At 27.0% G+C, this 15710-nt stretch overlaps 2 protein-coding genes across 5 annotated transcripts; one reads left to right on the top strand and one right to left on the bottom strand.

The window, feature by feature from the left end:
- Window positions 1-1562: 1562 nt before the first annotated feature.
- On the top strand, window positions 1563-5533 carry LOC124956902 (cleavage and polyadenylation specificity factor 73). 3 transcript variants are annotated; one of them, XM_047513290.1, is made up of 2 exons: window positions 1563-1651; window positions 1733-5533. In XM_047513290.1, the coding sequence occupies exon 2, from the start codon at window positions 1742-1744 to the stop codon at window positions 3800-3802; it is 2061 nt and encodes a 686-aa protein (XP_047369246.1). In that variant the 5' UTR covers window positions 1563-1651; window positions 1733-1741; the 3' UTR covers window positions 3803-5533. The 3 variants fall into 3 exon arrangements, with proteins under 3 accessions (XP_047369246.1, XP_047369247.1, XP_047369248.1); XM_047513291.1 differs by having other exon boundaries at window positions 1590-3224; window positions 3324-5533; XM_047513292.1 differs by lacking the exon at window positions 1563-1651 and having other exon boundaries at window positions 1767-1907; window positions 2018-5533.
- On the bottom strand, window positions 3666-12375 carry LOC124956901 (DNA polymerase theta). Of its 2 annotated transcripts, none has more exons than XM_047513289.1 (21): window positions 11667-12375; window positions 11356-11586; window positions 11034-11287; window positions 10838-10970; window positions 10646-10763; window positions 10286-10532; window positions 10036-10205; window positions 9681-9948; window positions 9278-9608; window positions 9034-9175; window positions 8719-8962; window positions 8505-8646; window positions 6564-8418; window positions 6236-6444; window positions 5944-6127; window positions 5655-5836; window positions 5456-5578; window positions 5022-5357; window positions 4671-4935; window positions 4376-4602; window positions 3666-4296 (listed from the first exon to the last, which is right to left on the bottom strand). In XM_047513289.1, the coding sequence occupies exons 1-21, from the start codon at window positions 12303-12305 to the stop codon at window positions 4159-4161; spliced, it is 6438 nt and encodes a 2145-aa protein (XP_047369245.1). In that variant the 5' UTR covers window positions 12306-12375; the 3' UTR covers window positions 3666-4158. The 2 variants fall into 2 exon arrangements, with proteins under 2 accessions (XP_047369245.1, XP_047369244.1); XM_047513288.1 differs by having other exon boundaries at window positions 10286-10481; window positions 10562-10763.
- Between the last annotated feature and the right edge of the window lie 3335 nt (window positions 12376-15710).

A 15710-nucleotide genomic window follows, 5' to 3' on the forward strand; every position in this document is an offset into this window, starting at 1 on the left:
CAGTTAAATGTACATTTCAATAATTTCAAGAGAAAATCACTTTTTCATATATTAGATGTGCGAAGTATGTAATTTTGATGATTTTAATTATTTGTATGAGAGAGAGTAGAACAGAGTGATGAAATTCAAAGTTGTTTGAATTAATACTATGTATAACATAGTTATTCTCAAATCTATTAATTCAAATTTCTACAATTAATTGCACTGCCGATCAAATAGTGCATATTGTCATTGTACAATGTTGTAAAAGTGATGTGACAGCAAATTTGGAATTCCAAATTTTATATATTGTATTACTTTATGTTGGATACATATGTATATATATATATTTGAATATACTTTATTTAATAATCATAAATTAATCATGATTACCTTTAAAAGGTTTTAAACGCAAACGTAACTTACGCATAATTAATATAAATGTTATTTATGTTATTAAATTCATATGCTATTTTGTTATTTCAATTCTCGCACATGTATTTTTAATGTTATTAAATGTTTACATATACCATTAAATTCAACATGCTTCAATAAGTGATTTTATACTTGTACAGGCAAACTAAAATATTTGTTTAAGCCTTTATGTACAAATATGATATGCAAGTACTTGACAATTTCAGGCGGTGTATAAAACCCACCTGTAACCAACATCGACGTCCAAGTGTGCAATTGTTTAGTTAAATATGTATTCTCAATGAATACTGTGTGTAAATAGTGTAAATATGTATATTACTTCTATTTTATAGTAGGGCCAATTGCATTGGCAATTGAATATCGTATTGATTCATGCTACACATGAACATAAAACTAGACTAATCATTATCGTAAAAATAATAAATCAGCATGTGTATACCTTAATAAAAATGATGTATATTGAGGTACTTTTTTAAATAAGTTTTTTTTTGTTTTTTCATTTTTCATTAATTAATATGTTAGCATCCCATGTTTACATTTGAAAATATAATTCTAAGTTGAAAAGGAAAAGTTAACATTGTTCATAATTTTTCACAGTTAAAACTAGATAATACCATTAGATTTTAAGATAAAATTGATCTCATGTTTCACTATTATATTTTCATGAACGTCTACAATAATGATGCAATAAAGCTAAATATTGATTGTGTAATATAGTTTTGTTTACAAAATAAGCCAAGTGATCATATTTTGAAATAATTCGTTTAAAAGTGAAATTGAACAATTTAATTTAATAAGTTTTATATGCTAAACAATCACATTTATTGTCACAATATTATCAGATTAATGTTCGCAGCGGAGATTTTGTAAATTAGACGTCATTAACCTCTTATGTTTATTATTTTTAAATTATTTAACATTTTGAGTAAAATTGATAGAAATATATATATATATATATATATATATTTATATATATATATATAAATTGATAATAGATTTGATTAGTTAACAATAATCTATCTGTATGGAGAAAGGAAAGAAATTAAGGTACGTTTTATTACGTATATTTTATACGGTTCAATTTGTCTACGATCAGATACATTTTAAATTTGCCGCCATTAGGAGTTTGTTATTAATCAGGCGCGAACGCTTGAAATGTCACGTGGGTAGCCGGTAAAGATTTCATATTTCTTTGATCAGACTCTAACGATGCGTATCGTTACACTTAACCTAAAATGTTTGTATTATCTTAGATAATTATTTTACTCTTTTTTATAATTTATAAAAATATTAAAACGTTTCGTGGTTTAATTCAAAGAAAAAAAAAATGACTACGAAAAGGAAACCTGAAACACAAGTACCAGCAGAAGAAAGTGATTTACTTTCAATTCGACCACTTGGTGCGGGTCAAGAGGTTGGAAGATCATGTATAATGTTGGAATTTAAAGGAAAAAAAATTATGTTGGACTGTGGTATACATCCTGGATTATCTGGTATGGATGCTTTACCATTTGTAGATTTAGTAGAAGCTGATGAAATAGATTTGTTACTGATCTCACATTTTCATTTGGATCATTGCGGTGCCTTACCGTGGTTTCTTCAGAAGACAAGTTTCAAAGGACGTTGTTTCATGACTCATGCAACTAAAGCAATTTATCGTTGGCTTTTATCTGATTATATTAAAGTAAGTAATATTGCAACAGAACAAATGCTATATACAGAATCAGATTTAGAGACTAGTATGGATAAAATAGAAACAATAAATTTTCATGAGGAAAAAGATGTTTTTGGGATAAAGTTTTGGGCATATAATGCTGGACACGTGTTAGGTGCTGCTATGTTTATGATAGAAATAGCTGGTGTTAAAATTTTATATACTGGAGATTTTAGTCGTCAAGAGGATAGGCATTTAATGGCTGCTGAAATACCAAATATCCATCCGGATGTATTAATAACAGAATCTACGTATGGAACACATATTCATGAGAAGAGAGAAGACAGAGAAGGAAGATTTACAAATTTAGTTCATGAAATTGTTAATCGAGGTGGTAGATGTTTGATACCAGTTTTTGCTTTAGGAAGAGCACAGGAACTTCTTCTTATTTTGGATGAATATTGGAGTCAACATCCTGAATTACATGAAATACCAATTTATTATGCATCTTCTTTGGCAAAAAAATGTATGGCTGTTTATCAAACATACGTGAATGCAATGAATGATAAAATTAGACGTCAGATAGCAATCAATAATCCATTTGTATTCAAACATATTTCAAATCTAAAAGGTATCGATCATTTTGAAGATATTGGACCTTGCGTAGTTATGGCATCTCCAGGTATGATGCAAAGTGGCTTATCAAGAGAATTATTCGAATCTTGGTGTACCGATGCAAAGAATGGTGTTATAATAGCTGGTTACTGCGTAGAGGGTACATTAGCAAAAACTATTTTATCGGAACCAGAAGAAATTACAACTATGTCTGGACAGAAATTGCCATTGAAAATGTCAGTCGATTACATATCATTTTCAGCTCACACTGATTATCAACAAACTTCAGAATTTATACGTATTTTGAAACCACCGCATGTAGTGCTTGTACATGGTGAACAGAATGAAATGGGAAGATTAAAAGCTGCTTTACAACGAGAATATGAAGATGATCCAAATACTACAATGGAAATTCATAATCCTAGGAATACAGTTGCTGTAGAGTTATATTTCAGAGGAGAAAAAACTGCTAAAGTTATGGGCACATTAGCCATGGAAACACCAAATCCAGGACAAAAATTATCTGGTGTTTTGGTTAAACGTAATTTTAATTATCATATGTTAGCTCCTTGTGATTTATCAAAATACACAGATATGAGTATGAGTCAAGTTATACAACGGCAAAGTGTCTACTTTTCAGCTTCGTTACCAGTATTAAAACATCTTCTAACGCAAATAGCCGGCAACTTAGAAGTTATAGATGATAAAAAATTAAGGGTTTTTAAAAATATTGATGTGACTATTGATGGAAAGATTGTTATGATGGAATGGATTGCCACACCAGTGAATGATATGTATGCAGACTCTGTTTTAACTGCAATATTGCAAGCTGAGATGATGGAACAACCTCCTAAAATGTTACCTGCACCAACAAAAATGGATAGAATGCATTTTAAAGAATGTCTAATAGAAATGTTACAAGAAATGTTCGGAGAAGATTCAGTTCCGAAAATTTTTAAAGGAGAAAAATTATATGTAACTGTTGATGGTAAAAAGGCACATATAGATTTATTAAACTTAGAAGTTACCAGTAAAGATGACGAAACTTTCCAACAAATAGTACAAACAGCTGTAACAAAGCTACATCAATCATTAGCACCACCTTGTGATACAATATGAGTGATTACATTTTCAAATATTTTTATATGCTTGCACAATACAATATTATGAAATATGATTTATTTCGATTAATATTTTAATATATCAAAAATACATAAAATATAGAAATTACATTTCCATTGATTTTCTAATATGACACAAGGTATATATTATAATAGTTTATAATCGGTACATTCTTCATTCTGTAAATATGATTTAACATTCACGATATCATATAATATTTTATATTATTTTAAATAAGTTAAAAATTTAATAAATAAAAAATTAATAATAAATTAAAGATTAATATGATTTATCATTAGTTTTCTTAATAATTATGGCAGTTATAATTATCACATTGGATAATTATTAATAATTTAAATATGATATTCCTTCAGGTCACCCCATGCAGGGCCAACTTTTATTTTCACCGGTAATGGCACTGCAAGTTGACATACTTGTTCCATTGATTCTTTAACTATTAGTGCAACTTGTTGCAGATCCATTATGTTTACCTTAAATCAAGTAATTTTAATTAAAATAATTTCTAAAGAATTCTTCTTTAATTAATAATGTTTGTTTAATTGTTCTTACCTCATATAACAACTCATCATGAAGTTGTAGCACTAAATAAGCACCTCTTAGCCTGTCATCTTTTCGCTGTTTCCTTAATTTTTGTTTAAATTTTGTTTCTGGTATGATAATTGCTGAATTTGGAAATTCGTTTCTTATTCTATCTTCTATATTAACCATAGCTTGTTTTGCTATGTCTGCTGCAGAACCTTGTACTTTTGTGTTCACTGCTTGTCTTTCTGCTTGTGCTAAAATATATTTGATATTTATCCACAATATTTTTCTTAGATTTAATATTTTTCAGAATTGCTCTTACCTTTTTCATACAAATTAGTACTTTGTAAACCAGGAAGCATTCTACGTCTTTTCATAAGAGTTGTAATATAACCATTTTTATGTGCTTCTATATTAATATCTTTAAGCCATTTATGTACGCCTGGATATGCATTTATGAAAGACTCTAAAAATGTTTTAGCTTCTGTTTCAGTTACTTTTAAATTTTCTGCTAATGTCTTGACACCCATACCATATATCATACCATAGCATAATTGTTTAGTATTTTGTCGCATATTGTCATCAATCTGAACATACAATAAAATTATATTAGACGATCGTGGATAATAATTTCTATGGATAAAACAAAGAAAATGACAGAAATTTATTATACCTTATCTTCTGATATATTATTCCATGCAGCTGCAATATTTTTAAAAATATCACCTTCCTTACATAAAATATTACAAAGTATTGGATCTTTAGAAAAGTGTGCTAATATTCTTAATTCAAGCTGACAATAATCTGCGGATAATAGAACATTCCCTTCAAATGGTATAAATGCCATACGAACACTTATTACAAAACTATTATTTTCTGAATTAAAATCTTTTGGTACATTTTGCAAGTTCGGTTCATGCATTGTAATTCTTCCAGTCAATGTGGAAGTTTCAGAATTTCCATGAATTCTTGGATTATTTTGAGCCAGGCATAATATTGGATGAACAATCTATAAAAAGGAAAAAAGAAAAACAAATTACAATCATGCATAATAAATATACAATATTTTATGTAATAATATATTTAATAAGCGAATAATGTATCTACCTTGGTTTGGGTAGCATTAAGTTTACGCCAAGAAATAACAAGACTAGAGATTGGATTATTATATTGTTCTAAAACTGCTTTATTAGTACTAATTTTTTTCTTTCCTTTATATAGTCCTAAAACCTATGTCAAAAAATATAATATTATTATAAATTAGATCACATATGTAATAAAATTATGATAAAACTTTTATACAAACCTGACTGACTTCTTTGGACGAAGAAAAATTAAATTTTCGTCCTGCCAAAGAATACGCTCGTTCTTCTAAGGAAAACATTTCGCCTTCTATCACACGAGACAATTCTTGTAAAGATTTTAAATGTATACCGAATCCTGTTAACTCCATACGAGCTAGCAGTGTAATAGTTCTCATTTCAATTTCTAAAAGCATAGTCATTTTATCATTTCTTTTTCACTGATATAAATATAATAAAAATAAAAATATATTATTTATTTATCTTTATAAAATTAAAAATAAAATGATTTACCTTTAAATGTATAAATTAATACGGGACAGAGTTCTTCTAATTTGCTTAGTAATGTATCCATAACATGCCATGTGAGAACAACTTTAGCAGATGCTTTAAATTCGAATGGTAATTTATTTCTTACATTCGTATCAGTATCAAGGTATTTTATTATAAAAGATCCTGAAGGAAAATATTCCAACACCTATTTATAAATTAAATATATTTTATTCCAGATTTGTTTTTAAACATTTTTTTTTTTTTTTATTATTATTTTCTTTTTCTCTCTTCTTTCTCTAAAATTAAATTTTACCATTTCATTCCATTTTTTCTCAGAGATACTGCCATGTAATAACCAGTCAGCAGTATAGGGATCTAGAAATCTACAAGTAGCTGCTACTTGGAAACATTGATATAATGTTTTATACAATTTCTTGGTTGAAAAACATCTTATATACAATGACGTATTAGAAAGTAATTCCTTAAAGAAATTTATTTGCTCTTTAATGGATACCTTCAAATCTGTAATATTAAACACATCAGTTTTGTATTATCATTGTAAAGTAATTATAAGAACAAATTTTTTTTAAAAAAAAAAAAAAAAAAAAAAAAAAAAAGTAAAATAAAAAAACACCTAATACCTTTCATTTCACAAAATGAAATATAATATGCAATATTCTTTTCCCAAGAAATAGCAGCACCACAAATTTTTTTATTCTCATTAATTAATTGTTCAATTTTTCTAGATTTATTTTTTCCTTCAGTAGTGGAACTAACAATTTTATTTCCTATATTGTTAGATTCATTTACATAAGATTCACAATGCAAAGCCAATGCAATACTTTTATTCTTCATAACTTCACGTTTAAATAAATTAAATGTTGCTTTATCGCTTCCAACTTTGACAATATTTAATGTATTCCAATCAATATTTTCATTGATATGTTCTACTTTGTTAACATATAAATTTACTTGCACGTCTGATTGAATTTGCTTATCATGAAATGAGCTTGTTTTAATAATAGGCAAAGTTGTTTTAGGTCCTTTGATTATTTTTGCTTTTTTAATTGGTGTATCTTCATCTGAATTGGATATAATACTGTCTGTACTGTAATTTGCATTGAGAAGAATGTTTTTTTCTAATAATTGCCTTAATTTTGGTTTATCCTTATTTATGTTACTATTGCTAATTTCTATTTTATTTTTGTTTATAACAACAGAAGGTTCTAACTTCGATAATTTATCTTTATAGACTTTCATAGGTGTTTTTGTTGTTTTCTTTAATTTCAATCTTTTTTGAACAGTTATCATTTCTTTTGGGGAAGATGTTATGACATCCAAATCTGATTTATTAGAATCTAATGATATTTTGTTATTAAGATTTGATGTAGTTTTATTTATTATAAAAGGTCCTTTATCAGAAAGTTTTCGTAAATTGTATTTGGATGATATTTTATTGGTATCTTGTTCAGAAAGACGATCACAAGATTTAGATTCTATATCATTTTTATTATTAACTTGTAATGAACTTATTTGTATGTCACAATTTTGTGATACATTCTTTATATTTTTCATATTGTTAATACTGTTATTTATTACCTCTATATTTTCCGTATCTAATTCATTTATTTTATTCAATAAAAGTTTTGATTCGTTCCAAGAATCATCATTCCACGTTATCATAACGGGTTTATCCTCTACTTCTGTACCATGAGAAGAAACTTTTTGCGATATATTATTCGCGTTTGAATTTAATTTTACCATTGGCAAATTATTTTCTACCTCGTGATTTAATAATTCCTTTTGACTCTTAGTATTTATTTCATTTTTTGTTTCAGCATTAATACTTATATATGAAGAAAAATGTAAAGAATCAATAATATTCTCTTCAAGCACATTGTACATTTGTGTGTCAAGATTTAAACTTTCGTCGAATAAACTAGGACTTCTTGGAACAGAAAATTTCATATTCATTTCAGATTCGTTTATATTATTATTTTTACAATATTTTAATAAATTAATATCATCAATATTCTTTTCTTCGTGAATTCTTTTTCTGGACATTTTTGGAGTAATTGATGACTCACTGTCACGTCTATGCTCAGTACTGTCTTCAGGAATATTATTTTGAATAAAATGAATGGTTGTATCATTTAAATCTTTCGAATATCTTGATTTATTTTCAGGATTTTTATCAATGACATTTGTAGCATCGATGTTACTATTTTGTTCCATAATGTTATTATGCTCTAATGGTATAGAATTTTTCATAGAAATATTTCCAGTTGAATCAATGTGAGAAAAATTCTTGTCGTTTTTATCCACATCATTCATTTTCCTTTCTGATGCATTCAGATAATCTATATTCGCATTTATATTATCATTTTCCAAAACAATATCTTTTGATACATTAGACTGATTATTACTGTTACATGTAGTATCAGTGACTGTACAGTTATTATGCGACCATGACATATTTTGTAAACCTAATTCATTCTGTGGAAAAAAATTATTGCATAATAAAATATTTTATATTTTATTATGCAATAAGTAAATAGTTTTATATATCTATATTAATTAACCTGAATTAATATTCTAGCTTCTTTGACTAATAAAGTAGCAGCTTCATGCGGTGTAAGCCCATCTTTTCCTGTAACGAATACCGTTCTCATTTTATTTCTTGTAATAGCTTCTAATTCATGTTCTCCATCATGTTCCTTTTCACTGTGTTATAATAATGATTATAAATCATGATAAAATTTTGCATGAAGATTGTACATATAATCTAATATATACCTTTCAAACGGAAGTGCTTTATATAATGCTCGTTCAACATCAAGAATATTAGCAACAGCTAAGTCCGCTATAGTTGTAATTCCTTGTTTATAAAGGCTCCTTGCTCGTAATCCATTTAACATGGAAATACGTAATAAATCTAATAATTCTCTACATACTCCAAATTGTAGACGTGTTTTAAATTGTCCTATTAATAACTCCATACAATCCCAGCCAAGTTGTTTACAAAATTGTGTAACCATTCCTAATGAGGATAAAAAATATTTAATTATATGCGCATAAAATTAAATTTAATGAAATGCAATATAATGTTACCGGCAAAAGTGGAAGCACTTTGTTGTAAACTTTGTAGTACTCCACGACAACAATTATACTTGTTACAAACTGTGTTCAAAGGAATCTCTCGTACTAGATCATGTAAAGCTAATGCTGTGTAAAATCGTTGATGTATTCTCAACTAAAAATATAAATAATATTTACAAATTATTAAAAATACAATAATATACATAATGAGAAATTATATTTTTTTTAATTAACATAAATCAAAGTATTTACTAACTGGCTTGCCTGGTTTCACAACTCCTCTGATAGCTGACATTAGAAAACGTTCTTCTACACCAATAAGTTGACCAACTCTTTTTTCACTTTCTGACATTGATTTCCATAATTCCATAAATACCATCCAATCTATTGTTCCAATTTGACTTCCACCATTCACTGGAGTTACTAAATAAACAACATGCAGTTCTGTGTCTAAGACAAAACATCTTCTAGCTCTTTGTAATTCTTCAAATAAAAATAATCCTTCTATCGGTGAGATGGATGCAGCAAGACATGCTTTTCCTAAAGGTGTTGCTACCCATCTTTCTTCTTGTTCTGTGGTTTGCAATCTATAAATAAATATTATATAAGAGAAGCTTAATTATATGATAATATATTATAACAGATTTTTTTTTTCTTACAATAAAAATTCATTATCCGTTAAATATTTAATTGCCTCAGTGGATAAATTTATCATAATATCTTTTTTATTTATGCTTGCTAAAGTGCAATTCATGTATAGTTCAAGATCAGCTTGTGTATATACAACTTCGCTAGCTACAGCTTCTAAAAGTGTTCTGATTAAAGGATTTGAATCTTTCAGACATGATTCTATTGGTTTTAATGTTGCAGACAATAAACATTCTGCAGCTTTCCGTTCATTTGGTTTACATATTAAAATACTCTCTCCTGTAAAAAAATTCACGAACATATGCCTGTCTTACTCTTTGTAATCTACATATATTTATATATATATATTTTTTTTTTGTTCAATACCTGCTGTATCTCTTCCCATTCGACCTGCCCTTCCTATCATTTGTTTATATGTCAAAGTATCTAATACTTTACCACCAAACATAGGAGATCTAATAATTACTCTTCTTGCAGGCAAATTAACTCCACTACTTAATGTTGATGTAGCTACAAGAACCCTCAGAGATCCTGATCTGTGATAACAAAATTTATTTTATAATAAAAATTGATTTTGAAATTATATATAATAAAAATTCAATCTATAATACAATACCTGAAAGCTCCTTCGATAACATCACGTTCATCTATCGTAAGACCAGCATGATGAAAAGCAACACCAAATGAAATTATATTTTTTAAGGTATTATCTAATCCACATGGACAACGTTTCAATTGTTCTATAGTTTCGAGAATAGCTGTACCATTTAATTGTTCCTTTAATATATTGCCAAGTGTTGTATCTTTTTGTCCTACAAATATTGATTTCGTCATTGTTTTTTTTTTTTTTTCTTTTTCCATATCTATTCATTCATAAATATCAAGTAATTACCTAATTTACAAAATGTTGTTGCTATTTGATATGTCAATTTTTCACACCAATTCTTTGTTGGACAAAATATTAAAATGCTATTACCATCAGATATAGTTTCCATACATAATTGTAAAATATTATCTGTATCCATTGGTAACTCGGATAATGATACTAAATTTCTATGAAGTTTCATCTCATTATCATATATACTTTTTCCAATCTATAATTAATAAATTTTTTTTTATTTATACACATTATATATATTTAATATGCAAAAATATAAAACTTACTTACTTTACATTGTTCCTGTAATGGTATAGGTCTAAATTCAGTCTTATACAATTCTGCATCTAACCATTCAGCCAACAAAGTCAGATTTGGAAGCGTAGCAGACATACCAATTAATTGTACATTAATACTTGTTTCTCTGTAAATTTTAAGTATAGATAATTATTTTGTTATTATATATAAATTTATATTATATAATTACCTCAAAGACATATATTTTAATTTGGTAAGTAATAACTCTAAGAGATAACCACGATTTGGATCACCTAACAAATGTAATTCGTCTATTACAATTGCTCCCAACGTAGATAAATCTCCTTCCTCCATTAAACGATTTATTATAGAATTTGCTTTTTCTATAGTTGCTATGGCAATGTCGGTAGCTGTAAATCCACCAGGAGGAGTTATACCTCCCATAAATCCTTCTACTTTAATTCCACATTCGGATAAAAGATCCTAATAAAATTCCATTATATTATACATTATTATTATTACTTTTAAAACTTTTTCTTAAAAATATTTACCTTAAAATAATACATTTTTTCTCTAACAACAGAAACAAATGGTAAAACAAAAATAACTTTCTTTTTATATTCTAATACTGCTTTTAAAAGAAGAATCTCTGCTACTAAAGTTTTCCCAGCAGATGTAGGAGCTGAATATAGAATATTTTTTCTCCCCTGTATTACTTTACAATTGGATAAACATTCCACCTGCCATGGAAACATTTGTGATATTCCTTTGGCTTCATATTTCTTTAATTTAAAAATGTTATTATAAATATGCTTGTAATTAAATGGATAAATGATTAAAAATGTATTAAATATATCTATACCTGAAGAATAATTGGCGGTAGACCCCAAGATGCCAGTTTACATTGATCCTGTGTACAAATCTGAGATGATACTTCTATACTTGAATTACTATTATTATTAATACTTATAATAGTAGATGTTTTATCTTTACAATGTGATATATCACTACTATTACTTATATTTCCTTTTGTATTCTCCTTTAGATGTTTACTATTATTTCCATCGTATAATAATGGCTTTGATTTGTTATTTTGATTAAAATTTATATTTTTCAGATGACAATTTTCATCTTCTACACTTTCAGAACTAATATTATCTTTATTTAATTTATCAATTTCTATATAATTTTCCGAATGCTTCTTATTCGATTCGGAAAACTCTAATATCATATTTTTATTACATTGATTATTAAATTTGTTCTCAGATAATGTAATACTATCTTTAAAATATTTTCCAATATCCGAATCATTTCGCATTTGTATCCTTTTTGTATTATCATGAGTATTTGATAAATTACTACGTGATTTACTTTGATTCTTTGATAATGATATACTATCTTTAAAATATTTTCCTAAATCACTTTCATTTTGATATGACAAGACATTGCTACTTCTAGTTCTTATTTTTGAACGTATAGACGAATTTTCTGTGGATATCATATTATCTTAACTATAATCTTAGTTTTGTTCTTGGAATATTTATTGATAAAAAAAAAAAAAAGAAAAATTAATTTCAAATTAATCTAACAACAATAAATTAACATTTCATATGACAATTCAATTTAAAAATTGTATAATATATCTCACAAATTAACAAATATTTATGTAATACACTTGTTTTCGAGCACATATAAATAATAATAAATAAGATTAAATAAATAAATTAATTTTAATAAAATCTGATTATACACATGATTAATTAAAATAACTACATATTAAAAGTTTACAATTAAACGACGTTTAGGTGGCTGTAGAAAAACGCCGCCATGGTGTTCCCGCCTTTTTTCACAAACTACTTGAAGAAATTCATTGGGCTCGGTCGATAAAATAGATCTCATACTTTTCAACATATAAATAACCTCAGTGGTTCTCAAAAATGCCATAACCTCTACATTTCGTGATTATGAATTTAATATAAAATTTGATTTTATAAGAATAAAATTAATTAGTTTAATTGAAGTCCTTGCTCCCTGCATCCCCTATAGGATGATATCGAAGTTAGATCGAAGATCGATATCAAAGTAAAGATCCTCCTCAATGGTGAACTGACTCTAATACGCTTATATAATTAGTTATTTATTAATGGATATTGAACTAAATTTACTAAATCTTTTAATTTTCAATTATTTAAACATTCTTTAATATACACGAAGTACAATAGAATAATACTAAATACGATTAAATAATAAAAAGAACGCATAGCCGTATGAGAAAATTAAAATAATTTTAATATAAGATTTTCAATACATACAAATTTTCATAACATCATGGAGATGGCCTTTTGTAATGTAAACATAAACAGTCTATTGATTAACTTTGATACGGAGTTAGTATCCCTTCGTACTCCGACGTGTACACATCGATGTTCTCTCTCTCTCTATCTCTTGCTAAACGTGAAATCTTATAAATTAATAAATACTTTTGATAATTTTTCATTTACATGCAATCGCTACAAATACACGATCGAAATACAAATCGTGGAATAATGTCGGACGATGGAATTATCTGTAAATGGGATCTAATACATCTCTTAATTAATTAAGAAGCCTGAAAAACTTCCTAAGCAGAAAGATATCACAGATTGATATCGCGGAACGTGTATTTTAAAGTAGAATTAATGTCAGTCCGTGGGTCACCAGATGCAGCAACCTCCACGTGGTGTGACCTGGGTCGATAGTACTTAGCTATATATTGATATCTAATTGTAAATCATGCGACGCAAGTACTATCGTGCGAATGGCTGCATATTTTAAGACTTCTACGAAATCTTTTCGATCTAATTTTAACTAAACATTGAAATACTTATATTTTATATTGCTATTTATACTTCAATAATATAAATTAATAATAAAATTAAATAAATAGATTAAACATAATAGAATTTTATATTAAGTTAATTAAAAAATTCTTAGATACGATAGATCTTTAAAATATTCTGTTGTCTTAGTAGAGCAAAATGATGTCATAAAAGTTCATGAAAAGTACTTCTTAATAATAAAAGAAAATCATTTTTTTTCATTTGTTAAGCGTATGCATTAACATTGTTAGTATATCTGTATATACGATATACGTAAGAGTCATTAAGCTTTTGATCATAATATTGTCGCAAAAATTCCGATTTTTTAATAGGAACACATGACAATAGTGGAGGTCGTCGAATAAATACAATTCATTCATAATTTCTTGTCATAATGGATACAATTCAATGATATTATTTTTTTGAAAATGAAAATACAAAACGGACGCGCGAGATGGCGCCAGTGGTATTAAAAATATTCATTTTTCGAGAATTTAATTCAGATGTGTTCCGCTAGATGTCGACACTTAAGCCACTTGTCACACCTTTTCAATTCTATACATACGATCAGCTGATAGGACAAAGAAGTAAACTTCTTCATTCTCATGTGCTCCTGTTAAGAAATCGGAATTTTTGCGACAATATGGCGATCGATTAGTGACCCTCTTATATATAGATATACTAACAATGTTAATCCGTATATCGAGTGTATTGAAAATGATTTTTTTTTCATAATTAGACATTTTTCATGAACTTTTATTACATTATCTTGTTCTAGAAAGACTATAGAATATTCTAAATATATAAATGTTCACAATTTATGCTCGATAACGGCATAAATAATATTTTTAATTAATAATATTTATTTTAGTTATCTCTAATTGCTATTAATTATAAAATTAACTATTAAAAGACAATTGACGTGAATTTATATGACATTTTAACGTTACAGAAAGGATCTTTTTAATATCTAAATGTTTACCAATTTATATCGTGAAATAGCATAAATAATATTTTAAATTGGATTTAGTCATATAGATTAATGTGTTATATAATAATTAAAAATATTGATAACAAGAACGTTTGATAAGTTATTATATGCATACATACATTTTTCGAAATTATTCCTTCACCATTTTTCGAGAAATAATAACTATAATAAAGTCAATATATTAATACGATTAAAACGTTTCAGATCTGTTGAGAGATAATATTATTAAAATAAACAATTATTTTAGATTACGTGTGATATTCGTGCGTAAATAGAGAATGAAAAAACAGCTGATAGAACACGACCGATTTCTTAACGATTCATCCTTCTTCATACGATTGTAGTTCATACTTTGTCTACACCTGTCGCTGCTGTCGTAAGAATTATTTTTTGAACGAAAGATGGCGAATAGATTTAAACGAGGAGACTTTTTCGAACTTTCCAAAAAAAGTTTTATTTTAATACATGAGCTATTCTCGAAATAACAATATTTTTCATACGATTTTTAATATAGTTTTTTTTTTTTTTGTTCTTTGTATAATCCACATCATTTAAAACTTTATCCTTAAAATGAAGTCTTGTTTATTACGAACGATCAAGAGTTACGACTTCATTGTTGACGTGAAACATTATAAAATCAGGGATCACGAATAATTTTAATTATTATATTACTTTTCTCGTACTTCCTTTTAAATAAAATATTAAAATTATCCAACGAGTATATATCAATGTCTCGAATGGCAAATTATCGACATTTTGAATGTTCTATTTGGATTGTTAAAGAGAAATATGGAAACAATTATTACGATTGATAATATTATAATAATTAATTAGTTCGCAAGAAATCTGATCTGATATCTGTGTAAGATGATAAATGCATTAGGCAAATGTTATAATAAAAAGAAGAAATGAATTCGTATCGGTACGTTTGACTTTCTATACGTATTACGTAATTATGTGTATGTACGTATTCATACACACACACATATATATATATATATATATATATATCCAATGATGCTTTCATGTAAACCAAAGTATCTTTTTCACTATTTTT

This window comes from Vespa velutina, chromosome 24 (assembly GCF_912470025.1).
Source record: "Vespa velutina chromosome 24, iVesVel2.1, whole genome shotgun sequence".
Lineage (NCBI taxonomy): Eukaryota > Metazoa > Arthropoda > Insecta > Hymenoptera > Vespidae > Vespa > Vespa velutina.

Bases quoted from the DNA above. Each gene is read 5' to 3' on its own strand.
- LOC124956902 (XM_047513290.1), top strand. From the start codon at position 1,742: ATGACTACGAAAAGGAAACCTGAAACACAAGTACCAGCAGAAGAAAGT.
- LOC124956901 (XM_047513288.1), bottom strand. From the start codon at position 12,305: ATGATATCCACAGAAAATTCGTCTATACGTTCAAAAATAAGAACTAGA. The intron at 10,482-10,561 runs GTAATTACTTGA...CAATATTTGTAG, and splicing joins AACAACATTTTGTAAATTAG to GACAAAAAGATACAACACTT. The intron at 4,603-4,670 runs GTAAGAGCAATT...AATATATTTTAG, and splicing joins TACTAATTTGTATGAAAAAG to CACAAGCAGAAAGACAAGCA.